The sequence below is a fragment of the Ictidomys tridecemlineatus genome, chromosome 8 (assembly GCF_052094955.1).
Source record: "Ictidomys tridecemlineatus isolate mIctTri1 chromosome 8, mIctTri1.hap1, whole genome shotgun sequence".
NCBI classification, from domain to species: Eukaryota; Metazoa; Chordata; class Mammalia; order Rodentia; family Sciuridae; genus Ictidomys; species Ictidomys tridecemlineatus.
The window spans coordinates 108,532,699-108,559,883 of record NC_135484.1 but is presented as its reverse complement, the minus strand read 5'-3'; the positions used below and the strand labels follow the sequence as shown (position 1 = coordinate 108,559,883).

The window sequence follows — 27,185 nt, the reverse complement described above, 5'->3', positions numbered from 1 at the left end:
TGCGAAGGCTGGCTTAAACTTGTCATCCTCCTGCCTCCGTCTCCCAAGTGACTGGGATTACAGGCATGTACCACCATACATGGATAGACATATAATTTGTAAAAGGCAGGGAGGGCCATAAGTAAATGTAAAATAGCATATTATATAAAATATGTAGAATGTATCACAGAAAATTTGATTGTCTTTGTTATGTGATAAATTTTGAGTATAGTCAACCCTTCATATCTGTAGGTTCTGCATCTGTGGATTCAAGCCCCAGCCCCAGCCCTTATTTTGAGGTTAACTTAGATGCATAATCAATTAAGAAAATGCATAAATCTTGGGGCTGGGGTTGTGGCTCAGTAGCAGAGCACTCGCCTAGCATTTGTGAGGCACTGGGTTCCATCCTCAGTACCACATATAAATAAATAAATAAATAAATAAATGTACATTAACAACTAAAAAAAATTTTTTTTAAAAAGAAAATGCATAAATCTTAAAGAGGTATGCTTATTTATCTTTCCCTCACATAATTACTAAGAAAATAATGCATGAACTATGGACCAGATGACTGAGAAGATTTGCATTTAATGTTACAGTATTGACCAGTGTATTTTCTTTTTTCTTTTTCTTTTTTTTTAGTTGTAGGTGGACACAATACCTTTATTTTATTTTTATGTAGTGCTGAAGATCAAACCCAGTGCTTCATGCATGCTAGGTGAGCGCTCTTCCACTGGGCCACAGCTCCAGCCCCTAGCCAGTATATTTTTTAAAAATATGCACTTTAGCCAGGAACATTGGTGTGCAACTATAGCCCCATCTACTTGGGAGGCTGATGCAGGAGGATCACTTGAACCCAGGAATTCAAAGCCTGTCTGGGCAACATAGTGAGACCTTGTCTCAAAACAACAACAACCACCACTTTGGTTATGCGGTACAAAATAAATATTAAAGAGATAAGCCAATGCCTTAATGTAAACAAAATAATCTTGTTTTATAAGTATGTGTGTAATATGAATTTAGAACAATTGTTTATTGGCACATAATTTCTCCAGTACAGTATATTTTCTCTGTTATAGTTAGAAGCTTCCCCACTAAACTTTATCTTATTTTGTTTTATTTTTTATTTACTTTTGTAATATTGGGGATTAAACTTACTGATGCCCTCTATCCCTGAGCTACATCCCAGCCCTTTTTATTATTTTGAGACAATCTCACTAAGTTCCCAGGATGGCCTCAAATTTGTGATCTTCCTGCCTCAAAATCCCACGTTGTTGGGATTACAAGTGTGCACCACCACGCCCAACTGAAGTTTATGCTATTTTAGATTAAAAAGTGACATAAAATCTATTTGATATTAACCTTATTTTTGTCATGCTACATAAGTCTCCAATTCATAATTGTTATTTAATATATAGTCTGTGTTTCAAATGTTCTAATTTTTTCTTAACGTTATACTGCTTCCCAGAATACTTCTTTGCTGGTTTTTGATTTTGCTCTTGATGCTAGGGATCAAACTTAGAGCTGCATGCATGCAAGGCATACACTCTACCACTGAATTATACCTGAGTTCAGAATGCTGCTTTTCTAAGTGGAGTGTCTCATTTTGAAATAGTATTACTGTAGCTGTCAGTTCTGAAAGAAAAAGGCACTGAACTGATATTTCATCATCAAATATATATTTATTTATTTTGTGGTGCTGGAGCTGGAACCCAGGGTATCACATATACTAAGCAAGTACTGTACCATTGAACCATACCACCGTTTTCATCAAATATTTATTCAATATTAATTTTTTTAATATTTATTTTTTAGTTTTAGGTGGACACAGTATCTTTATTTTATTTTTATGTGGTGTTGAGAATCGAACCCAGTGCCTCATGCATGCTAGGTGATCACGCTACCACTTGAGCCACATCCCCAGCCCCTTCAATATTAATTTTATGCACAGCACTTAGCACAGGGGTACATAATCTAGGTAGGCGGATAACATGTACCCAGAAAAATCAATATATAATGAGTACTAAATGAGTGATACAGGTGAGAACAAAAGAGAAAGACTTGACTGAAGTGGTGTTAGGGCATCCATCCATCCATCCATTCCCTCAGCAAATATTATTAAGTAACTCATGTGTGCCACATGTCTCTATAGATAAGCCTTCCAGGATTCACTACCCCGCTCTCTTGAGGAAAACAGAGTAAACCTTGTAATATGCTATAGGTTTGAAAATAAACCAAAAAAAAAAAAAAAAACAGGGAACTCTAGTAGTTAAGAAGATAGTCACAGTAGATCTTTCAGCAGAGTGTTAAAGGAAGTCATGGGCAAGCCTGAGAATATCTGGAAGAATGACATTCCAGGCAGAGAGCAACCAGTAAAAGGTTGGGCGTGGTGGTGCATGCCTGTTAATCCCAGTGGTTAGGGAGTCTGAGGCAGGAGGATTGGGAGTTCAAAGCCAGCCCCAGCAAAAGTGAGGCACTAAGCAACTCAATGAGACCCTGTCTTTAAAAAAAAAAAAAAAATACAAAATAGTGCTGAGGATGTGGCTCAGTGGTTGAGTGCCCTGAGTTCAATCCCCAGTAATCCTGCCCCCATAAAAAGAACTGGAAACTTGATCAAGTCTACTAAGTTCTGGGTGTGACAACTCAGAATGGCTGGAAAAGGGCAGACAGCATTTATGTAGGCTGATACAGGTACTCACAGTTGAGCATAGAAAAGGAATTTGTCTTTTTACAATGAGGGGCATGTTGATTCATTAAAAGGTTTTGATTATGTTTTAAAAGGTCATGCTCTAGATTGGGTTGAGGATAGATTGTAGAAAAAAAGAACAAAAGCAGGGACCCCAAGTAAGAAATGACAATGGCTTGAACTAGAGAGGTCAGATACTGGTTGGATATGTGTTTGGATATTGGTTCTATTTTGAAAGGCCAGCCAGTGGTATTTCCTGATGAGCTGCTGCAGGATATAAGGGAATGAGCCATTGAGATAGATTACATATAGGGAATGGGATAGGAACTGAGCCCAAAGGAGAAAGAGGGTGTATTGACCAGAAGAAGATGGCAGAAGCAGAAGAATTTAAATGAGAAAGACCACAGTTAGGTGACGATTATATGAGAGGGGACGACAATGAGAAAGTTTCTTAGCATTCAGTGAAGTTCATTAAAAAAAAAAAAAAAAAGAGGGGGGCGGGGGCGGGGAAAGTAAGCCAGGCATAGTGGAAGCACACCTGGGTTTAATTCTCAGTGGAAGAGAGGGGTCGGGTTGGGGGGAGGCCAGGAAAGGAGGCATGTTGGAATTAGTTTGTGAAATGCCTTGAACATAAACAGATTTGAAATTTTCCTCATGTATTAAAAAAATCATGAAGATTTCCAATTGAGGCAATGATTTGACTTAAAAAAACACATTTGTAGTTAATAGTAGCTTTGAAGTTGGTTATAGTAGTTTGAGACTACTCTGCTAAGGAGGCTGACGTTAGAGGATTATTTGAGTCCAGGAGTTTGAGATCAGCCTGGGCAATGTGGCAAAACTCCATGTCTTAAAAAACAAGAAAGATTTTTAGATAGAGTAGTGAGGTTTTTCACTATATAAGAAAGTGTTTTAGGATTCATAGTTGCTATCTTTGGGCATGGGAAATGTTTATAGAAATCAAACTTTTAAAAATTATGTTCCTACCTCAGAAATGGGAAGTAGCCTGGGCTCAGAGCCTTGAGTTCATACCTGTGTCTTGCTACTTATAAACTCTGCAGTGTTGAACAAGAGTCTTACATTCTCCACAAAAAATAGGAGTAATGATATATGCTTAGCAAAGTTGCATTAGAAGGATTTGGACTGTGTAAAGGGCTTGGTAGCAGGTGAATACTTAGTAAATGTTAACTGCTGTTAACAGTGTTTATCACCTCATGTATGTTAGTATATCAATTAATAGCAAAAGGGCCTTAATATTACTCTAAGTATCCATATTAGTGTATATTTATTTTCATGCACATTAATAAAGCTTTCTGCAGCTTAGAAAGCAGTTTCAGATGCATCTCTTGTCTTTCTATGATGATGACCAGATATTTGAGAGCAGTGATGTATTTTATACTTTTGTATGTTTTTGTGGTTCTTTTAATCCTTTAAACTGTCCTTCTAACAGACATAATAAATAATCATTTGGTAGAGTTCACACTGTCATTAGTGGTAAATTAAGATGATACGCTTTATCATGCTATTTTAATGTATTAAAAATTATAATGCAAATGTTAAGAAAGTTAACAAAAGTTGTAAGCTATCATTAAAGAAAAAGTTAATGATAAGAAATCTAATTCTTATTAGACTTCTAATCATAGAAAAATAGAAAAATAATTTTACTAAGTGAAGCAAAAATCTAAGAATTTGAATATTTAGAGAGGGAAATAAGGTTTTCTTACAGTGACACAATGAAATCATAATGAAACGAGAGAATTACCCTAATTTGTTCAGAAAGGTGTTACTCAATAACTGTGATAGTGAAACTACCAGTCTGTCCTATTTCAATGACCCATAAGTGATAGAAGATAAAGTTGCACTAAATGAAAAGTCTTCATCTCCTTCCCAAGGGATCAACATTTTGGTGTAGATGAGATCTCAAAAGATGGGATTGTGTTCTAAAACAGGTATATGTTTCCCCTAACTGCTTTGCCAAAAGGACATCAAAACCATTGAAATGACCACTGTGTGCTTAGAGTATAAAAATATCTTGGACATTATATTCAAATGTTTAGAATTCTATTATGGTTTTTAATGGATTGAGTTTATTCACTTCATGTTTAACAATCACCCTGGACCCCAGTAGCATAAGCATTCCTTGGACTTAACTCTGTAGATAGAATTTCTCTGTAGATAGAATTTGGGAAAGGGGGATTCTGTACATTTGGATTTAAAAAAAAATATGTATTTTTTGTAGTTGTACACAATAACTTTATTTATTTATATGTGGTACTGAGGATCAAAACCAGGGCCTTGCATATGTGAGGCGAGTGTTCTACCACTTAGCCATAACACCAGCCCCCATAAATTTGGATTTTTAAAACATTTTTTTGCATCTTTTTTTTTTCCTTTTTTTTTTCTTCGTGGTACTGGGGATTGAACCTAGGGCTTGTGCATGCGAGGCAAGCACTCTACCAACTGAGCTATATTTCCAGCCCTACATCTTTATTTTCTCAAGACTATAACTGAAATTTATCAATTCCTAAAGCGATGGAAGAAGGTCACAAAGAGAATAGTATATAATGCCTGGAAATTCATTACAGAATAAAAAGATCCTTAAAATTTTTAACATTTTTGTAGTTGTATTTAAAATTAATGTAGTTGTATTAATTTTTGTAGTTGTATTATTTTATTTGTTTTATTTTCTTGAGGTCCTAAAGCTCGAATCCATGCTAGGAAGATGCTCTGCAACTGAGCTATAGCCCCATACCTAGAAAGATATTTTTATATCACATTACAATTGCATATGTCTTGAGAGATTACTCTCTTCCAAATGTTAGTGGTTACTAGATATTCCATTAAATCTTCTATTTTAATGCATCCATGAAAAATCGCATACATAACAGAATTACAATTTTAAAAGGCTTTATAACTGTATTTCAATAAAATCGTATATTCATCTTAAAAATGTCATTCTGAGAAGGGATAAGTGCCAGACTATAAAAGGCACAGAAAGAGTTAAGAATACTTCTCAGTCATCAGGAATATTTCTTTTTTTTTTTCTTTTTTTTTTTTTTTTGGTACCAGGGTTTGAACCCAAGGGCACATAACCACTGAGCCACATCTCCAGCCCTTTTTTATATTTTATTCTGAGACCAGGTATCTCTGAGTTGCTTAGGGCCTTGCTAAGTCGCTGAGGCTGCCTTAGCCTCCTGAACTGCTGGGATTACGTGTGTGCACCACCACGCCTGGTGTCATAGCTTCTGAACACAGCTGCATGTGGTGCTTTTCACTGAGTTGCAGAGTGAACTGTCTCAATCTCTTTCCCCCATTGCTTGCTGGGGTTGATGGTCATTCCCTTCAGTGACCATCTACCCTAAAGCTTGTTGAAGGAAAAGTATGCTTTTCCAGAAATATATTTTTTGAGGGAAGATGTAGGACTAGTTATATGCAAACAAGTTCTGATGAACTTTGTACAAAAATAAGAATATTCATAAATGCTTTAATTTTTATTGTGTTAAAATATACACAACATAAAAGTTACAATTTTGCCCATTTTTTAATTTGAAAAGTAAATATATTTGCAACAATATAGACTAAACTTTTATTAGGTGACATTTCACAATACTTTCTCTATTTAATGATTATAATGTCTTCTACTTTGTCTAACTTACTGTAGGTTCCACAGAGAATTTTTTCTGGTCTGGTCCTTTCTTATTCTCAGGATTTTCACTATGATAGCTGTGTTTCCTGGCTTAATCTCAAGTTATACCTATTCTCCTGGCATCTAGAGCAGATTAGTGCCTTTCTTGAAATTATTATTATAATTGTTTCTTACAGTATTATTTGAATAGAATTATTTTATATGTTTATTTCTTAAAATTTATTTTTATTAGATATATATGACAGCAGAATGCATTTGATTCATTGTACATTCATTTCTGACTGTACATGATGTAGCTGATTGTACACGATGTATCGATGTATTGTGCACTCATACATGTACCTAGGATAATGATGTTCATTGCATTCCACCATCTTTCCTGCCCCCATACCCCTCCCCTTCTCTCCCTGCCCTTTACCCAGTCAAAGTTCCTCCATTTTTCCCATGCCCCACCCCCCACATTATGGATTACCATTCACTTACCAGAGAGAATATTTGGCCTTTGTTTTTTGGGGGATTAGCTTACTTCGAATAGCATGATGTTCTCCAACTCTATCCAGTTACCTGCAAATGCCATAATTCTATTCTCTTTTAATGCTGAGTAATATTCCATTGTGTATATATACCACAGTTTCTTTATCCAGTCATCTATTGAAGGGCATCTAGGTTGATTTAGCTATTGTGAATTGAGCTGCTATAAACATTGATGTGGCCTTGTCACTGTAGTATGCTGATTTTAAGTCGATTGGATAGAGACCAAGGAGTTGGAATAGCTGGGTCAAATGGTGGTTCCATCCCAAGTTTTCTAAGGAATCTCCATACTGCTTTCCATATTAGTTGCACAAATTTGCAGTCCCACTAGCAATGTATAAATGTACCTTTTCCCCAACATCCTCCCCAACTCTTGTTGTATTCTTGATAATTGCCATTCTGACTGGCATGAAATGAAATCTTTTGATTTGTATTTCTCTAATTACTGGAGATGTTGAACATTTTGTCATATTTATTGATTGATTGTACATCTTCTGATAAGTATCTGTTTAACTCCTTATCCTATTTATTGATTGGGTTGTTTGTTTTTTTGGTGTTAAGTTTTTTGAGTTCTTTATATAGTGTTCTATCTACCATGCATGTGGCAAAAATTTGCTTCCAAAATGTAGGCTCTCTCTTCACCTCATTGTTTCTTTTGCTGAGAAGAAACTTTTTAGTTTGAATCCATTCCATTTACTAATTCTTGATTTTATTTCTTGTGCTTTAGGAGACTTGTTAAGGAAGTCGGAGCCTAATCCGATGCGATGAAAATTTGGGCCCACTTTTTTTTGCCCATTTTTTAAAAAATATTTTTTGTAGTTGTAGATATACAGCATGCCTTTATTTCATTTGTTTATTTTTATGTGGTGCTAAGGATTGAATCCAGTGTCTCACATTGCCAGGCAAGCACTCTGCCACTGGCTACAGTCCTAGACCCTGATTTCCCCATTTTTAAGTATATAGTTTTGTAGCATTAAGTACATTAACATAGTTTTTCAACCACTACAATCATCTTTTTCTAAAATTTTTTCATCTTCTCCAGCTAAAACTCTGTTACCTTATGGTCTTTTGGTAGCAATAACCACAAAAACAAATTCCAGCTCACATAACATTTATGAGAGTTTATAAAAGATGTTTACAATAGATAGTCTGTCTCTAAAAGAGAGTTTTGAGAAATAATTCAACATCTTTAAAATCTTTGTAGAAACCTATTGTGAAATCTTTGCTTACAGTAGCAGTCTACTTTATGTATTGGTTTATATTCTTTGTTAAATCATTTTTAAGCTTAAAAAACAGTCTTCTTATTTTTCCTCCTTAAAATTGATTTTATCACAGATCCTCCTTTCCTTTTGAGTCTGGCTTTTGAGTATGGGAATCCCCAGCATCTCCTCCTTGATAACATCACTGCCTTTGCAAATGGAATTTTGTTTGTTTACATTGTTGGTTGTTTCCAAAGGACTCGTTTTTCTTGGAACATGCTGCAAAACCAAAATATTTTGAATGTTACTCATTGACAGGACAGTAGAGTCAAGAGTTTGCATAATTACTTTAACTAGATCCCTGATAATAACACTAGAAAGAATATACATATATTTATAATTACTATCATTTTCAAACATTTTAAAAACATTTTCATATATGGGGACAATGCCATATATAAAATACACTGAGCAATGGTAGAGAAAGATTAGCAGTTTTTATTTTAATCGTTTAATTTTTACAGTACTGTATTTCAGTTAATTTGTGACTATGGGGTAGAAATGAAAATAAGTTTTCCCTTTTTTACTATCTATGATTAAAGTATACCTTGTTTTATAAGTAGAAAAGGTCACATTGGTAGCATTATTGCTTTTGCTTCATTTAAAATGTTCTCTAGCCAAGCACAGTAGACATGCCTGTGATCTCAGCGACTAGGGGAAGCTGAGGCAAGAAGATCACAAATTTTAAGCCATCCTGGGCTATTAAGCTGGACCCTGTCTCAAAATAAAAAAAAATGGGGCTGGGGATGTGGCTCAAGTGATAGCACGCTCGTCTGGCATGTGAGCGGCCCGGGTTCGATCGTCAGCACCACATACCAACAAAGATGTTGTGTCCACTGAGAATAAAAAAATAAATAAATAAATATTAAAATTAAAAAAAAATTTTAAAAAGGAATATAACTCAGTGGCAAAGCATCTCTGGGTTCAGTCAATCCCCAGGACTGCCAAAAAAAAAAAAAAAGTTCTCTACAATAAGTAAATAAATTAATTCCTTTTAGAGACAGACATTATATGCATGTATGATTACACTGAACCATGTACAGCCAGAGGAATAAGAAGTTGTGTTCCATTTGTGTACAGTATGTCAAAATATATTCTAGCGGTGTGCGGTGGCGCACGCCTGTAATCCCAGTGGCTTGGGAGGCTGAGACAGGAAAATCATTAGTTCATAGCCAGGCTTAGCAACTTTGAGGCACTAAACAACTCAGTGAGACCCTGTCTCTAAATAAAATACAAAATAGGGCTGGGATGTGGTTCAGTGGTAAGTACCCCTGAGTTCAATCCCCGGTACCAAAATAAATAAATAAATAAATGATTTAGGTAAATCTCCATTATTTCATTGAATAAAATATATCATTTTTCTGAATAAACCTAGAAATCAGAAAAGTGTCAGAGCAGCTCTTTAGTATTCAGGTCATTTGAAGATAAAAGTTAAGATTGCTGTTGTACTTATTTATTTTTATTTCTAAAATTTTTACTAGTGTGCTATTGGTTGATACATGAGCAGACTCATCTTTATGAATGGCTAGTTTCAGTATTGGCATACTGTTGACTTTTGTGGCTTAAGTCAGCTTGTCATTGAGAAGTGATTCTTTCTTTCTTTTTTTTTTTAAAATAGAGAGTATTTTTAATATTTATTTTTTTTTTAGTTCTCGGCAGACACAACATCTTTGTTGGTATGTGGTGCTGAGGATCGAACCCGGGCCGCATGTATGCAAGGCGAGCACGCTACCGCTTGAGCCACATCCCCAGCCCCCGAGAAGTGATTCTCTTAACTGGTTAATTTTTTTTAAGTTGTTGATAGACCTTTATTTTTTATTTATTTATATATGGTACTGAGAATCAAACCCAGTGCCTCACACATGCCAGGCAAGTGTGCTACCATTGAGCCACAGCCTCAGCCCTGGTTAATTCTTGGAAAAAAATAATTAATGTGGCAATCAATGATTAAGACAGGAATTCAACTTCTATTTGGAAGTATAATACAAAAATTCTTTAATAGAAATTTGGTATTATAAGTGAAGAGTTGACATTCTATGTACCAAAGAATTATGAATAATCATAAAAATAGTTTCAGCTTAATTTTGCTTAACATTTAAAGGAAATCAGCTGGTTACAGTGGGGTACACCTGTAGTCCCTGCTACTTTGGAGCCTGGGAGGATTGCTTAAGTCCACACGTTCAACATGAGCAACAAAGCAAGGTCCAATTGCAAAAAGCAAAAATGAAATTGGGATAGTAACATTTTTTTGTATCATGTCTCAATAATTTTCCATGTATTGTTTTTAAACATAGTCATTAAAATGCCCTCTATTTCTTAGAAGACACAGTAAAGAAACTATAAAAATATTTTTGTTGGGACATCTGTTTTTTTTTCCTATAAAGTTGTGTATTTCTTTTTAACATCTAATGTTGGTGCCCTCAAAAAGCCATATATGGCTGTGTCAGATATTCTTCAACTTAGATATTTACTTCTAAACATTTTAATGAACATAAATATTAATAAATTACTATGCTAAACACTTGGTAACATAAATTAATTATAATTATGTTCAGTATATAAAATCCCTGTTTTCAGGTGGTTTATTAAGTATTAAATGGTTTATCTTATCTTTTAAATTATTATTTCCTTATACTTGAAAGAGTTGGACTCTCTGATCGGGAACAGAGATGGGAAATCTGTTGGCTCCTCATGGCTTTTCTTACACGACAAGGATCCTGTTAGACAATAAGAATCCAGAATAAGCCAATGCGGAACTGTGAAATGGTGAGCAGCATTAGGCGTTACATTTGTAAAAAATCTGTAATATGTCTCCTAGCTGCATATTCTTAGAAACTAAATGAAAAGCAACTGACATTACCCTTGATAAAGTTAGTCCTTTGGAGACCAAGATCTTATGAAAGCAATTCAAAAGAGTAAACATTTAATGGTCACATACATATCAAGTATTGCACAGAGATGAAACAAAACTGACTTAACTTTCATGGAGTTTGTAAACTGATGGGGGAATCAGAAAAACAAGCATTGTCATCTGTGTCAGGCCTTGCTGGTGTGTCAGGCATGCTCTAGGGATGCAGTTAAGTGAGCAATTAATTTTGTTTGGGAAGTTAAAAAAAAAAAGCTACAGAAGGACAATATCATTTTACTCCAGGCCTTAAAGAATAAGTAGGTATTGTCACTTGACCACTAGGAGATATGTGGGAAGGTCTTTTATCTTCTAAGTAGAAGGACAAGTACAAAGAATTGTTTAAAATGCTAAATATTCTATCAAGGTGGCCAAGCCAAGGATTCCTTATAGGGACAATGAGCTGGAAAGAGGCACAAAATGAAGACTTACTGTAATAGGCCAGTATATTCAATTTGCAGATGCAAAATACCACAGAGACTAAAAGTTGCCTGGCTTTGAGATGGGACATATTATTGCTCCCGTAAGTACTCTCATAACATTTGATGATGTATATATTTCAATTTGGGCTCTGCCTTAGTTAGAAGAAAGGCATGATAACAAAGATAAATGGGGCGCAGTAGCAAACGCCTATAATCTCTGTAGCTTGGGAGGCTGAGGAAAGAGGATCACAAGTTCAAAGCCAGCCTCAGCAAGTTGGCAAGGCTCTGAGCAACTTAGCAAGACCCTGTCTCAAAATAAACAAATAAAAAGGGATGGGAATGTGGTAAAGCACTCCTGCATTCAATACTCATACAGAAAAGAAACCCCCAAAAAACAAAAAGATGTTACTGCAAAGCAGGATCTGAGTAGTGTCCAAAGACATCATTGTTGCTTTTGGCATTCTTGTTTAGAATTCTAAAGACAGCCCATCTGAGAAGGACTCACAGAGGTGGGCTTCAGGCTAGGTTGGAATAATAGTTGGAATTTCAGTAGGTGTAGAATAAGAGGAAGAACATTTTAGATATGGAAATTTTCACCTGGGCAAGGGCAGGTACTACAAATAATGCCTTGTATCTAGGGGCTATGTGGGTGGCATTGACCAGTGTAGGGAATAGTGGGGAATAACTTGCTCTATTCCACACTCTTTTTTTTTTTTTAATATTCTTTTAGTTTTTTCTAAATATTCTTTTAGGTGCCCTCCACATGCGAGGCAAGCACTCTACTGCTGAGCTACAACCCAGCCCTCCATTACACAGTCTTTACTTGTTCTCCCATAGGAATAATCTGGTCTCCAAAGAAAATACATAAGTTCTTGAAAAACTGAAGTAAGTTTCAAGGAAAAGGGAATAAGCACTCTCTCCCTGGCATGGCTGATTTTGTGGCAGGTGTGCCATTTTGTGGTCCACACCTTGGAAAGGGTGATAAGCTCATTTTTAAAAATGTTCACTGAGCTTCAATTTTATGTCAGGTACTGTTCTGGGCCAACATTCATCAGTAAAATAGACATAAACTTCAACCTGGTGGAGCTAAGGTTCTAATGTAAATATAGTAAAGAGGAAAAAGGAGAAACAAAGGGGTTATTTGTGGGAAAGGCTGAAAAGAGAACAATCCTGAAGGTGGTCTAGGACAACACATCCCAAATAAGATTTCAACTACAGCATCTTCTTCAGTCAGATGCCCAAGCTTGAGTTTGGAGAGGTGGAGCCTCAATTTGTATTTCTGAGCCAACCAGAGGTTCTTGTTGGCAGGTCCCACCTGACTCTATTCCACTTAGGACAGGTTTCCCAATTTGCCTGAAATTTTCCCAAGGGTAACTTCACATTCCTGGTAAATCAAAATATCCAAGGAATGGGCTTGGGGGTAGACAGGATTTTATGTTTTGTTTCATTTTGTTTTATTTTTTTATGTGGTGCTGAGAATCGAACCCAGTGCCTCACGCATGCGAGGTAAGCACTCAACCACTGAGCTACAACCCCAGCCCAGGATTCCATGTTTTTAATAATCAACTCCTGTATCTATTATCTTGAAACAAATCTCAACCATTATGTTTTTTCATTTATACCTATTTCAGTATGGATCTCTAAAAGATAAAGGTTCTTAATAAAAATATAAACCCAACTTCATTATTACATCTAAAAACATTAGCAGAATGTAATATACTTACAATTCATCAGGAATTGCAACATTTCAATGCCAATAGATTGTAAGAAATCATATGTTTCGGGGGCTGGGGTTATGACTAAGTGGTAGGGCCTTGCACGTGTGAGGCACTGGGTTTGATCCTCAGTACCACATAAAAATAAATAAAATAAAGGTGTTGTGTCCATCTACAACTAAAAAAAATATTTTTAAAAAATAAATTGTACATTTTTGTGTCAGAATTAATTAGAATTATGAGTCTAGTTACATGAAGTCTTTGGGAGCCACACTTCATAAAATGCAGCTGGCCTACATTTAAGCCCTAGATATTTGTTCAGAATTTATTGTACCTGTTTATATGCTATTTACTGAGGATATAAAGATGAATATGACAAGATTCCTGCTTATGAGTATAGCACTATAATATTGTTTTTAACTGTTAATGTCTAGATGATAGTCTATTAGTAATATTTCTTTTGTTTTGGTACTGGAGATTGAACCCAGGGGCACTTAACCAATGAGCCATATCCTTAGCCCTTTTTTAAAATTTTATTTTGAAACAGATTCTTGTGAAGTCACTTAGAATCTTGCTAAGTTGCTGAGGCTGGTTTTGAACTCAAGATCTTCCTGCCTCAGCTTCTTGAGTAGCTGGGATTACAGGTGTGCACCACTGTGCCTGGCTTTCTATTAGTAATATTTGAAGTCAGTGTTTTAATCTGTTATAATCGAGCTTTGCTCAGTTCTTCCCACTCTCAGCTGTGTGGTATGGGAGAGTGGGCATCAAAAAGCATTCTGCAATGCTGAGGGCTTTGGTACTTTCAGTTTTGTATCTCTTGTATATCCAGATCCACTCAAGACTTGAGATTCAACCAATAGTTTCTTTTGATACCCTCCTTCATTGAGAGTTGAGGCCACCCCTCCACCCAAACTGGTACAGAATTAGCAGTTGAAATATGTTCACTCCAGGGCCATCTTTGCATCAGTCAGATGATGTGTACAGTAGATTCTTAGTGACTTTCAAAATTTTGAGGAACTGAGGTGTAGCTCAAAGATAGGACACTTGCTTAGCATGTACAAGACCCTGGATTCAATTCCTAGCATCACAAAGTTTTTAAAAGATCAAAAGTTTAAAAAATATATATATATATGTTCTGAGTAGTCTAGCAAACATGTTAAGCAGAATTTATTTTACTTTTTAATTATACACCGACACAATATCTTTATTTTTATGTGGTGCTGAGGATTGAACCCAGTGCCTCACATGTGCTAGGCAAGCACTCTGCCACTAAGGCACAACCTAGTCCCTTAAGCAGAATTTTTATTAGCTCCAACATTTATTTATTTATTTTGGTCAATGGACCTTTATTTTATTTATTTATAGTAGTGCTAAGAATCGAACCCAGTGATTCACATATGCTAAGCAAGCGCTCTACCACTGAGCCACAACCCCAGCCCTAAAGTTTTTTAGCATGTGTATTTCTAGATAATATTAGAATCTGTTGTTTCTCAAACTTAACTTAGACCACCTAAGATTATTTCCTCAGACACCAGAGTTTGAGAAACAATGATTTATGTGGTTAATGATTCTTATAGTCATTAAACTCAAGATCATTAGTACTATGTTGGAGTGAGTTTATCTTCTTTCTTTTCTTTTGTACAGTAGAATGAACCCAGGGGTGCTTAACTATTGAGCCACATCCCCAGACTTTTCTATTTTTGAGACCGGGACTCACCAAGTGGCTTAGGGCCTTGCCAAGATGCGGAGGCTGGCTTTGAACTTGCAATCCTCCTGCCTCTGCTTTCCGAGTTGCTGGGATTACAGACTTGCCCACCATACCTGGCTGGAATTTATCTTAATTAGGTTTGGGCCCTATATTTATTATTATTTTCTTGCTGAAATAATAATAAATTCTTGAATTTCATGGATTCCTGTGTTTCCATTTTTAGTTAATCACTGTTGATAGTTTATTCCTTGCAAACCAATGAGTTCTGGTGGTCCTAGATGCTGAAGAACTTAAATGGCTTTCAAATTTTTTTCTTTCAGTTAAGTAAGAGTTTAACCACTCAGTTGAAGGATATGTATGGTTACAAGTGGTGTCAAGAGTGCCTCCACCAACAACCTTCGTAGGCTTCCAGAACAGCTCCTGGATGCCTCAAAGAATCCTAGGCCCTAGGAACAAAGTTTAAAATTTACTAATGTGATCTATTAACTTCATTTAGAGATGGGAATAAAGGGGCCCCAAGAGGTTGGGGCTTGTTAATCACAAGTATTCATCTAAAACAAGTCCTATGACTTCCAAATTCATCATTTCCCCCATGTCCCTAGCCTCTGTGAAGCCTTGGCAGATTTTGTCCCCAGGCCTCTAGCATTGTTGCTGTGCTGCTCCACATTACAGCCCAGTGTGTTTGCCAACTGAAATGCTTGATATTAGGCACATTTATTTTTTTTTCTTTCTTTTTTTTTCTTTGAAGAGAGAGGGAGAGAGAGAGAGAATTTTTAATTTTTATTTTTTAGTTCTCGGCGGACACATCATCTTTGTTTATATGTGGTGCTGAGGATCGAACCCGGGCTGCGTGCATGCCAGGTAAGCGTACTACCACTTGAGCCACATCCCCAGCCCATTTAGGCACATTTCTACTCACATCATTCCAAGTTGGAATTAAAGTTTAAAGTGGGGAGGTATTAGAGACTGAAATTGATCAAGTTATGTTATATGCATGTATAAATATGCCACAATTAAGCCCATTATTCTGTATAATTAAGATGCACCAATTAAAAAGGAAAAAAACCCAAAATTTAAAGGTCTTCAAATTTTGCATTTCTTGAGATGCATCAAGGTTTTAGTACATTAATAGTCATCTTTTCTGACTTTGAGGGAATTTTTTAATAGCTGAATTTTTCTCCTAGTAATTTTTCTTCATCTTTCCTACCTTCCCTTTGCTGCTAGAAACCTTTGGTGACAAAACAAATGAAGTTCTTTGATGAAAAATAACTGAAAAACTCAGAACCAGTCATGTTGCTTTTGATACCTTCTTTTTATTGCAAATCAATATAATCAGGAAAATAGTCATGTTTTCTTCTATGCTGCCTGATATTCAGTGTCTAAAGCCCATTGTTTCATAAATTTTATCCAATTGTTAATCTTTTTTAAAAAATATAATGTAAGAAGATAAATGTAGACCCAATTATTCTATCATGGCCTTATAATCATTTTAAATTTTTTGAAATCACTTTAAAAAATAAGAACAATTTAATGAGTTCAACAGCCTGAATTATATAGACTCAATGTACCCTGTAAGAGGGAAGGAAAGCAAAAAGGAGGAGGAAGGAGGACAGACATTTAAATCGTACAGTTTTCTCCTGTGCCTCCTTTGTTTTCTACTCTGAAGAACAGCTTAGGAAAGAGGAGCCAGCTTTTTACTTCTATTTTTAATTAAGTTTACCTGAAGAAGCCTGGGAACTCCTGCAAAAATTTCTATCACTTCTCACTTTGCAGGTGTGATAAATTTTTTCACATCCTTCTTCCAAAAGAGTAAGTTCTCTTATAAGCAGAAACCATGCCAGAAATTGAGGTCTTAGAATTATAAAATTTAACAGCCCAGAACAATTACACCCTGGTAAAAGGAATAAGATAACAATACTTTATATCCTGAATGACATAAATAATTACTTAGCCTGAGTAAATGGTTATTCGTGACAAATTTTTTTGATCATGACACTCCTTGGAAAATTGTCTATATACGTTAGTTCATTTCTTTCTTTTTTTTTTTTTTTTGTTATCAGGGATTGAACCCAGGACACTTAACCACTGAGTCACATCCCCAGCCCTTTTTATATTTTATTTAGAGACAGGGTCTTGCTAAGTTACTTAGGACCTCACTAAGTTGCTAAGGCTGACCTTGAACTCACAATCCTCCTGCCTTAGCCTTCCAAGCCATTAGGATTAGAGGTGTGGGCCACCACACTTAGTCTCATTAGTTCACTTTTCAGCCTTGCTTTTCTGATGTTCAGGGTATTTACATTTGTTATTACTGTGTGTGTGTGTGTGTGTGTGTATTTGTGTGTGTGTTGGGGATTGAACCCAGGGAATAATCTACCACTGAACTATAGCTCCAGTCCTTTATGTTTTTTCTTTTGAGACAGGTCTCACTGGGTTGCCCAGGTTGGCCTCAAACTTCTGAGTAGCTGGGATTACATGGGGCGCCATCTTGTCCTGCTTATTATTTTATGTAACATTCACTTGATATCCCCAGTCCCTATCATAGACAAATAAAGAAGACAAATAAAGAAGCAGGCTCTCCCATTTTCTAAGCTGTTCTTCAGTGTAGAAAACAAAAGGAAGCACAGGAGAAAATTGAGCAAACAATTTAAATTTCTGCTCTTCCTTCTTCCTTTCTCTTCTTCTCTTATAGGGCACTTTAACCCTATAAGTCATACTGATGAATTCTTAATTGAAACAAAAACTTAGAATTAATTCTTGTAAGGCTATGGTAGAATAACCATCATAACCTTTTTACATAAGCAAACTTACATTTGAACAAAATATATGAAATAGTAGGGGTTAGACATTGGATATCAGGCAGCACTGAACAATGACTCTTGACCCATCTCCCCACACACATACACACCCCAAAAGAAAACAAACAACATGAGCTATATCAGTGTCTCTGCCCACTGGAAGGTCATAGCAGAGGGAGTCAACCCAGATGGGGTCTGGCAGTCTTACTTAGTTGAGCTAATAAAGCTGGAAGGTGAAAATGGCTAAAGTTCACAGGTGGGGCGAGAAGAGAGGTGCACAAAGAGAACACTCTTGAAACCTACACACCTTCATCAAGATAATTGATCAGTCCATGTGTATGAGGAAACTACCAAGTCCTAGAAAAGGACCACCTGAAAGGATTAGAGGAAAGAAGACTTGGAACTCGTACAAAAGTTTGTGCCCACCTACAAGTGTGCAAAGCTCCTTGTAATTCATGGGACATCAAGTGGAGTAATGAGAAGGATACTGCCTCAGTACAGGGCAAAATTGACCCTCTACTGAAGATTGACAAAGTTTAAAAGGATCAAACTGTAGCTGGCTGAGGTGGTCCACACCTGTAATTCCAGTGATTTGGGAGGCTGAGTCAGGAGGATCATACAAATTCTAGGCCAGCCTGGGCAACCTAGTGAGAATCTGTCTCAAAATAAAAAATAAAAGGGGTATGGTTGTAGCTTAGTGGTAGTATCCCTCGGCTCAATCCCCAGGATCACACTTATCAAATGGCCAATGAGGTGTGATGGTGCATACCTCAGTCTGGAGACTGAGGCAGGAGAATCACTTGAGCCTAGGAGTTTAAGGCCAGCTTGGGCAAACTTAGCAAGACCCCATTCTCCCCACACATATACACACCCCAAAAGAAGGAAATGTCTGGCATCCAATGAAAAATGACCAGAAAAATATCACTCATAATAGAGTGGAAAAAAATGAATAAAGGCCCAACAATGACAGAGGAAGCATTAAAATGTTAACCTTTTTCAGCTTATACAAAATAGTGATAAGGAAACATAAGGCATATTAAATGAAGACATGAAAGATATAAAAAAGACCTAAATTGAACTCTAGAGTTGAAAATAACACACTGGCGGGATTACCAATTAAAAGCAAATTAGACGCTACAGAAGAGAATAGTAAGCTTGAAGATACAGCAATAGAGTCTATCCAAATGAAAACCAGAGAGAGAAAAAGACTGAAACCTCCTTACCCCACAAAAAGAAATACACATGCACACCAATTAGCAGCCTAATAATGCACTTATAATTGGGTTCTCAGAAGGAGAGGGAGGAGCATAAAATATTTGAAAACATTATAACTGAGATTTTTCTAAATTGAAGGAAAACTAGAAACCTCCATCCTATATGCCTAATGAACCCCAAGCACAAAAGTATGAAGAAAACTATATCAAGGCATATTATAATTGTATAGCCTAAAACTAGTGGTAAAGATAAAATTACAGAATTCAAATGGAAAAGATATTATGAATAAAAGAAACAAAGATAACAGATTTCTCTTTGGAAATAATAACAATGCAGCAATACCTTTAAAAATGGTGGGGTGCGGCATCTAATCTTGAACAATATGCCCAGTGAAAATATATTTCAAAGATAAAGGTAGGAGCCAGACACAGTGGTGCACTTCTATAATCCCGGTGAGTGGTAACTCAGGCAGGGTAATTGCAAATTGGAAGCCAGCCTTGGCAACTGAGTGAAACACTGTCTTCAAATAAAAAATAAGAAGGGCTGGGGTATTTATTTTTTTCTAAATGTCAATACAGATATAAAATAATTTTTTTGGAAAAAAAAAAGGCTGGGGATGTAGATCAGTAGTATAGTATCCCTGGGTTCAGTCCCTAGGACTGTAAAATAAAATAAAATAATAATAATAATTGAGTTGGGATGTAACTCAGTGGCAGAATACTTGCCTACCGTGTGAGGGGCCCTGGGTTTAATCCTCATCACTGCAAAAAATAACTATTTGATTTTTAAGGCATAATAAATACTTTTTAAAGACATGAAAGTGCTGGGCATGGTGGCACATGTCTGTATTCTCAGTTATTTGGGAGGCTGAGGGAGAAGGATTGCAAGTTCAAAGCCAATATTAGCAAAACACTGTCTCCAAAAAAATAAGGTGGCAGGTAACTGGAGATGTAGCTCAGTGGTAAAACAATGCTGGATTCAATCTCTAGTAAAAAGTATTTATCACTAGAAGACCTGCTATAAAAATAAAAAGAACCTCAGGAGGGGGCTGGGCTGGGATTGTGCTCAGCAGTAGAGCGCTCACCCAGCATGGGCAGGACCTGGGTTTGATCCTCACCACAACATAAAAATAAAATGCATTGTGTTGTGTCCATCTACACCAAAAAATAAATATTAAAAAAAAAAAAAAAAGAACCTCAGGAGGTTGAGGCAGGAGGATTGAGAGTTCAAAGCCAGCCTCAGCAATGGTGAGTTGCTAAGCAACTCAGTGAGACTCTGTCTCTAAATAAAATACAAAATAGGACTGGGGATGTGGCTCAGTAGTCAAGTACCCCCGAGTTCAATTTCTAGTCCAAGGGGCTGGGGATGTGGCTCAAGCGGTAGTGCGCTCGCCTGGCATGCGTGCGGCCCAGGTTCGATCCTCAACACCACATATAAACAAAGATGTTGTGTCCGCCGATAACTAAAAAAAAAAAATAAAAATATTTAAAAAAAAAATTTCCAGTCCAAAATAATAATGATAATAATAATAATAAAGAAAATCCTTTAGGAGAAGGAAAATAATGCCAGATGAAACCTGAGGTGAATTTGTAAGTGACTGGGAAATTATGTCATGTACTGATGCTATACCATAATTAATTCAGATAAAGAAAATGTCAGTCATTTTTCATACTTTAGTAAGTCCTTGATAGCCTTTTAAAATTTCAGTTTCTTGGCCATCATCTTCAGTATGCCATATTTTTGGAAGAATAAGAAGTCAAGAAAACACTAAACTAGTGCTCACATGCCAAAGTTCAGTTTGTGAAGGATTTGAAATCCTGTTTTCTGGCTCTCAAAAGTCAAGCTTAGTTTTTTCCCATTGCCACTATCTTAGAGCGTCTTAAAGAACCAGAGCTCAGCTGGCTTTGCTGAAATACATCTTCCTAATACCAATAGGTTTCTTGTTACTAGAGCTTTCCTTCATGTGAAGAGAATTTAAATAGTCTGTCATTTTTCTTCATATCTCTTTGTGAGAACTCTTTGATATTCTTCCTGACCCTAATGAAAATCAAATTGTTTTTAAGATATTTCCTTACGAAGCGGATGTAACCATGCACATTTGTGTATACCTGTAATCCCAGTGATTTGGGAGACTGAACAGGAGGATGCAAGTTTGATGTCAGCCTTAGCAACATAGTGAGACACTCAGCAACTTAGTGAGAACCTGTCTTAAAATAAAAAGAATGGAGTGGGGGGAGGTGGGGGGTGGTGCTGTGTTGTGGCTCAGCGGTAGAGTGCTTGCCTAGCACATGCAAGGCCTTGGGTTCTATCCTCAGCACCACATAAAAATAAATAAATAAGATCAAGGTATTGTGTCCAACTACAACTAAAAAATAAATATTAAAAAGAAAGAACCGGGCATACAGTTCAGTGGTAAAGCACTCTTGTGTTCAATCCCCAGCTTTAAAAAAAAAAAAAAAAAAAAAAAGGCTGATATAGAGTATTCTTTGTTTTGCTTTGTTTTGTTTTTGCAGTTCTGGGGATTGAATCCAAAAGTGCTCTGCCACTGAGCTATACCCCAGCCCCCTATATTTTTTAATTTTGAGACTGGGTCTCACTAAGTTGCAGAGGCTGGCCTTGAACTTGCAATCCTTCTGCCTCAGCCTTCCAAGTCACTGGGATTGCAGGTATGCATCACTATGCCAGACTTTTTGTGCAGAATTTTAAAATTTTTGGCATGAAATTTGTCAATTTTTTGTGACTTCTGTATTATGTGACATACTTGGACTTCCCTGTGCCAAGATTTTTTTCTTTAATTCTCCTATGTGTTATTTTAGCACTTTAAGCTTCTCTCTCCCTCACTCCCTCATTTAACTCTTAGATCCATTTGGAATTTATTTTTGTGTAAGGTGTGAGGTATGGGTCCACATATTTTCCATATGATTGCCATTTCTCCACTGTTTTGAAACATCACTTTTACACTGTATCCTCTTGATTAAAAGCTATTATTCAAGATATTTATTGATTCTATTAAGAATAATTTTAAATATTAGTTTTAATATATTCAAGGATGTTTCCAGTGTCCATGGTAGTGATTCTGAACTTGCAGGGTGACCTATTCCCCTTCCCTCCCTGACAAACCTTGCTGTCAAGAGCTGCTGTTTCTGAGTGCCTGTGGCTTGGTGATAGCTGGTGCCAAGAAATAGTTTCCAACCATTGATCTAGGGAGTCTCCCCTTGGACAAGGACCATCTTTCACACAGCTGTAGAAAACTCACCTGGTGTCATACATCTATCCAGTGACTCCAGGCTTATTACTTGAATGAAAAAAAAATAGAGCCTTAATTAGAATTCAGAATTGAGTGAGAATCCAAAGAAACTCCTCCTTTTTTAGTCTGATCCTGGAATTGTCTTTCCATTTTAGATTTGTAGTCTTTTTTTGTTGTTGTTGTTGATACCTAGGATTGAACTCAAGGGCACTTGACCACTGAGCCACATCCCCAGCTCATTGTATTTTATTTAGAGACGGGGTCTCATTGAGTTGCTTAATGCCTCACTTTTGCTGAGGCTGGCTTTGAACTCGTGATCCTCCTTTCTCAGCCTCCCAAGCTGCTGGGATTATAGGCATACACTACTGCACCTGGCTAGAACTGTAGTCAAATTTTATAATTTTACTTTAATGAGCCATATATCATTCTGTGGAAAGGATTAGACTGCATTTCGGCACAATTTAAAGCCAGGGATGCAGGGATAAGGTCCATCTCCTGTAATTTGAAACTGTTTAAAGCCAGAAAAGAGTGTGGTCCTTTAAAAAGTAGAATTCTCAGGGTGCCCTTGACTGTGAAGACTCTTAAGAGTTCTATCTGCAGGGGACTGAGGAGGCCACCTGCCTGGTAGGGTCCCCAGTGCACTCATAGGCTGGATATCCTCAGGGAGGCTCTTTTAAGTCAAGTGTTTGAGCAGCCTCCTTGGTTTGATAGAGAATGATGCATGTGGCTTTAATTTAATCCAATATTATAAAATTATTTTATTTAGATTATTTAAGGAGTAGCTTTCACTTTGAATTTTGGCACAGCAAACATTCTGTACGCTTGCAAGTCCTCGTGGCAGTGACGCCTTTGTGGCCTTTGCTGACCTCCTTTCTCGGAGTATCAGAAATAGGGAAAGGGCACCAAGTAGGGAGGGAAGCTGAAAGAGTTGTATAAGTGATTTTCTTTGGTGTAGGATCTTTTTTTTACTTATTTTTTTATTAATTAGTTTGTATTAGAGACTGTTAGGTATTTAATTTGCTTGTTTATTTTTTATGGAGCTGAGGATCAAACCCCAGGGCCTCCCACATGTTCAGATGTGCCATACTGCTAAACTAAATCCCCAGCCCAGACATTTAAAAAAATAAACTTAGGAAGGACACACTAGAACTCCTTTTTAATGTTCACGATGAAGTAAAGAAATAATATCCACTTTATAGGTTTAACTAGACATCACAATTGACTGATTTATTCCATGCGATTGTGATGTCTGCAGAGCAGGCCCCTGGGATAGTAATACTAAACTCTAGCTAACATGGTTCTACCACAGTAAATATCTTCAGGATTTAAGGGGAGCCCTTCACACAGATTTTTCTATATCCATTTGATGATAGCTTTCCTGATTTCCCTTCCAGTCCCATTTCACTGCTCAAAACTCACGCTGTGCTAGTACATTCATGCCAGCATGCCTGTGAGTAACTCGGTCTGGGTCCTAAAGAGCAGATTTCACTTAGCTGGCTGCTCTTCTTAGTTTCAGCTATAGATGTCACCTTTTGGCAAACTTTTCCCACTTTTTCTTCCTCCTTTCTCACCCATCATTTCTGCTCTCCACTGCGTTCTGTCTCAGATGGATTGTAATCACCCAGATCACTCAACAACTGCACAGATTCATCCACCAATGGGAAGGTTCCACATTGGGAGGACTTACCCTTCCAGACTCTTCCTGAGTGCCCTTCCATGTGACAGGAATGAATTTTGTATTTGTTTGGCCTTGTGACTGACAGAATGGCAAATTGGGGGGAACTGGAGAGGAGATGGCAATTTCAACAGTGAAAAAAACATTTAGTAGAGACTATCTCTTCTGCCTTCTTCGGGCGTGTCCCTCTTCTGGGCATCTCTTCAGGATTTCATTCCTCCGTCCAACTGCCGTTCACAACTGCCCTTTCCAACTGCTCCAGAACCCTTGGCCCTGGCATTCCGTGATGTAAATTATTCCACGCATGGTTCAAAATGGGTGCGAAGCAGTGTTGCCAGGTGTCGGATCACTAGTGTAAGTTGACTAGATCTCGGGAGAGAACTGCTCTTGGAATTTGTACAGTTGTTATGGTTTCAGCCAGAGCACAGTCGTTGTGCTGGCTGAGCCTGAAGCTGCTGCTGGTGGGGGAGAGAGGGAGTCAGATCCTGGAGTGGGGTTGAACTTCTGGTTAAGATTTTCTACTTTAAACATTCTAGTATTGGGATATGGATTGTTTGGAATCAAACAGTGGCAGTGCCTCTGCAGGGGGAAGAACCCCAGCCTTGCGGGCCAGAGCCCATAGCAAAGCCTGCGGCCAGAGGGCCTCCTCTTCTGTCTTAAAATGCAGAGAACCCACTTTTTTTATTCCTAAAGATAGCCAAAATATGGCAAGAAATCCAGATTGCTCTCCATGTTTAGAAACATCCAGTCACCAAATGAAAAACTTCTGAATCTATGAGGTCTTTTCTAAAACAAAAATACTATTTCTCTCCTGTTCATTCTACATTTGAGGAAATGAACTGTTCTTCGTTTATAGTCCCTTTGGGGAATCTGCATGAGGGAGAAGTTGCTGCCAACTATCTTTGTTTTTTTTCACAATCTTTCTTGACTTATAAGTTGAGGGTTTGTTTTCAATAAACACAATTTAAACAATATTTCTTGAATGACCACATAATTTTATTTTACATACTATTATTTTTTATTTATTTATTTTGAGATATGGTCTTGCTGTGTTACACAGGCTGACCTCAAATTTCTGGGCTCAATCTCCTGGGCTGAAGTGATCCTCCTGCCTCAGTCTCCCAAGTAGATGGTACTACAGGTATGCACCACCATGACCAGAGACCACAAAAAAATTTTAAATCTCATTAATAATAAGCAATTAGAGGGCTATCTCATGAATTACACAGTTATTTATCTAAAAAAGCGAAAGGTATGTTCTTACATTGCACTGATACCACTGGCTTTTCAATCTGCTTGACTGAAACATGCTTTCCTCTTCCTGTCTTTACAGTTGTCATGGATGATGATGATGACTCGTGTCTCCTTGATCTTATTGGGTAAGGTGCTTATTTTAAACTCAGGATGAATTAAATGTGTGGCATTTACTGAACAAATACAGCCTAAAAGTATATTGAAACCTGCTCAATTTTTTAATAAAAATTAAATGATCATCATAGTTATAGCAGGAAGAGAAAGAGATATATCAACATGGGGGTCATAATTTAGTAATTGCTTACTAAACTTTTTTTTTTTTTTTTTTTTTAACAAATCCCAGGAGGAAAGGCTGCAGGTGTAGCTCAGTGGTAGAGCATATGTTGAGCATGCACAGGTCCCAGGGTTCGATCCCCAGTACTATAAAAAAGAAAAGAAAATCCTAGGAGGCAGAAAGGAATGATAATTGGAACTGGAACAACGTAAATAAAAAAAAAAAAATTAGCCAGGAGTGTTGTCACACATATTTAATCCCAGCAATGCAAAAGGCTGAGGCAGGAGGATTGCAACTTCAAGGCCAGCTTTGGCAATTTAGCAAGAGCTTCAGCAACTTAGTGTCTCCAAAAAAAAAAAGAAGTAAAAAGAGCTGCAGATGTAGCTCAATGGTAAAGCACCCTAGGATCCAATTCCTGGTGCCAATAAACAAACAAAACAAAACAAAGAATTACTAAGAAAATTGCCTTAAAATAAGGAGATTTTCTCAGGCTAATATCATTTTCTTTTTGCCCTAGTAAATATATAGCTATATATTCATTATATTTAAATTAAGTGAAGGTAATTGTTTATTTGTTGTTCCCCTCTTTCTTTTTTTCTTTTCTAGAGACCCACAAGCATTGAACTATTTTCTACATGGACCTAGTAATAAATCTGTAAGTATTACCTAGAACATCATAGACATAAAAATCTGTTCCTTCTCACAGTTGAAGCAACTTCTTTATTGAATTTCCTCTTTGCAGAGTAACGATGACTTGACTAATGCAGGATATTCTGCAGCCAATTCAAATTCAATTTTCGCCAACTCTACTGTGAGTATTGGAAACAAAATGTTAACGCTCAAGTACTTTTGTCTCAAGGATGCCTTGTGAATTGAAGATTTATTTGTTGTATGGTGGGGGGGGCTTTTTTGTCTGTTTTTTTGTAGTGCTGGTGATCAAACTCTTATACATGGTAGGAAAGTACTACTGAGCTGTATCCCCAGCCCCTGTTTGTTTTTGTTTGAGACAGAGGTCTCACTGTGTTGTCCAGGCTGGTCTCAAACTCCTGGTCTCAAGTCATCCTCCTTCCTCAGCCTTGTGAGTAGCTGGGACTATAGACAGGCACCATTAATTGAAGTTTTAATTGTCTTTGTATCATGATTAGAATCTTTGTCTTTTGTAATTTATATGGGAAGAAAAATCTATTGAATTATGTTGACATTATTTTTTACTTTTAGTCACAGATGACAAGGTATATGAGCCAGGCATTGGTGATACATGCCTATAATCCCAGCAACTTGGGAGGCTGAGGCAGGAGGATCACAAGTTCAAAGCCAGCCTCAGCAACTTAGCAAGGCCCTAAGCAATTTATCAGGACCCTGTCTCTAAATAAAATATAAAAAAGACTGGGGATGTGGCTCAGTGGTTAAGCCCCTGTAGGTGCAATCCCTGGTACCAAAAAAAAAAAAAAAAAAGATTACTGTGTTTGAGCCAGGAGTGGTGGTTTACACCTGTTATTCCAGCTACTTGGAAAGCTGAAGGTGCACACCTGTAATTCCAGCAACTCAGGAGGCTGAGGCAAGGGAGTCATAAATTCAAGGCCAGCCTCTGCAACTTAGCAAGACCCTGTCTAAAAAATTTTTAAAACTTAATAAGGACAGAGAATGTAGTGTAGCTCAGTAGTTTAATCCCCAACACCATTAAAAAAAAAAAAAAAAAGATTACCATGTTTATACTATACATAGTTACTATGTCGAGATTATAGGGTCTAGCTAAATGGCCCAGGCTGGTCTCAAATTTGTGATCCTCCTACCCCAGCCTCCCGAGTAGCTGGGATTATGGACATGTGCCACCAAACCCAGAAATTTTCTTGCTTTCCCCACTTCCTTTCAAATGA

The 27,185-nt window shown here is 37.0% G+C and overlaps 1 protein-coding gene across 15 annotated transcripts in view; it reads left to right on the top strand.

The window, feature by feature from the left end:
• Positions 1-27,185, top strand: part of Bicral (BICRA like chromatin remodeling complex associated protein) — an 81,272-nt gene that overhangs the window by 12,476 nt on the left and 41,611 nt on the right. For 7 of the 15 annotated variants that reach the window (XM_078019998.1, XM_078019997.1, XM_040282681.2 and 4 more), the window contains 5 exons: positions 10,741-10,864; positions 15,640-15,709; positions 25,114-25,159; positions 25,915-25,963; positions 26,051-26,119. In XM_078019998.1, coding sequence (XP_077876124.1) covers positions 10,847-10,864; positions 15,640-15,709; positions 25,114-25,159; positions 25,915-25,963; positions 26,051-26,119 — 252 coding nt within the window. In that variant the 5' untranslated portion in view covers positions 10,741-10,846. Of the gene's footprint in view, positions 1-10,740; positions 10,865-15,639; positions 15,710-24,840; positions 24,922-25,113; positions 25,160-25,914; positions 25,964-26,050; positions 26,120-27,185 lie in introns of those variants that run through there. The other 8 variants (XM_078019999.1, XM_078020001.1, XM_078020000.1 and 5 more) reach the window with 4 other exon arrangements.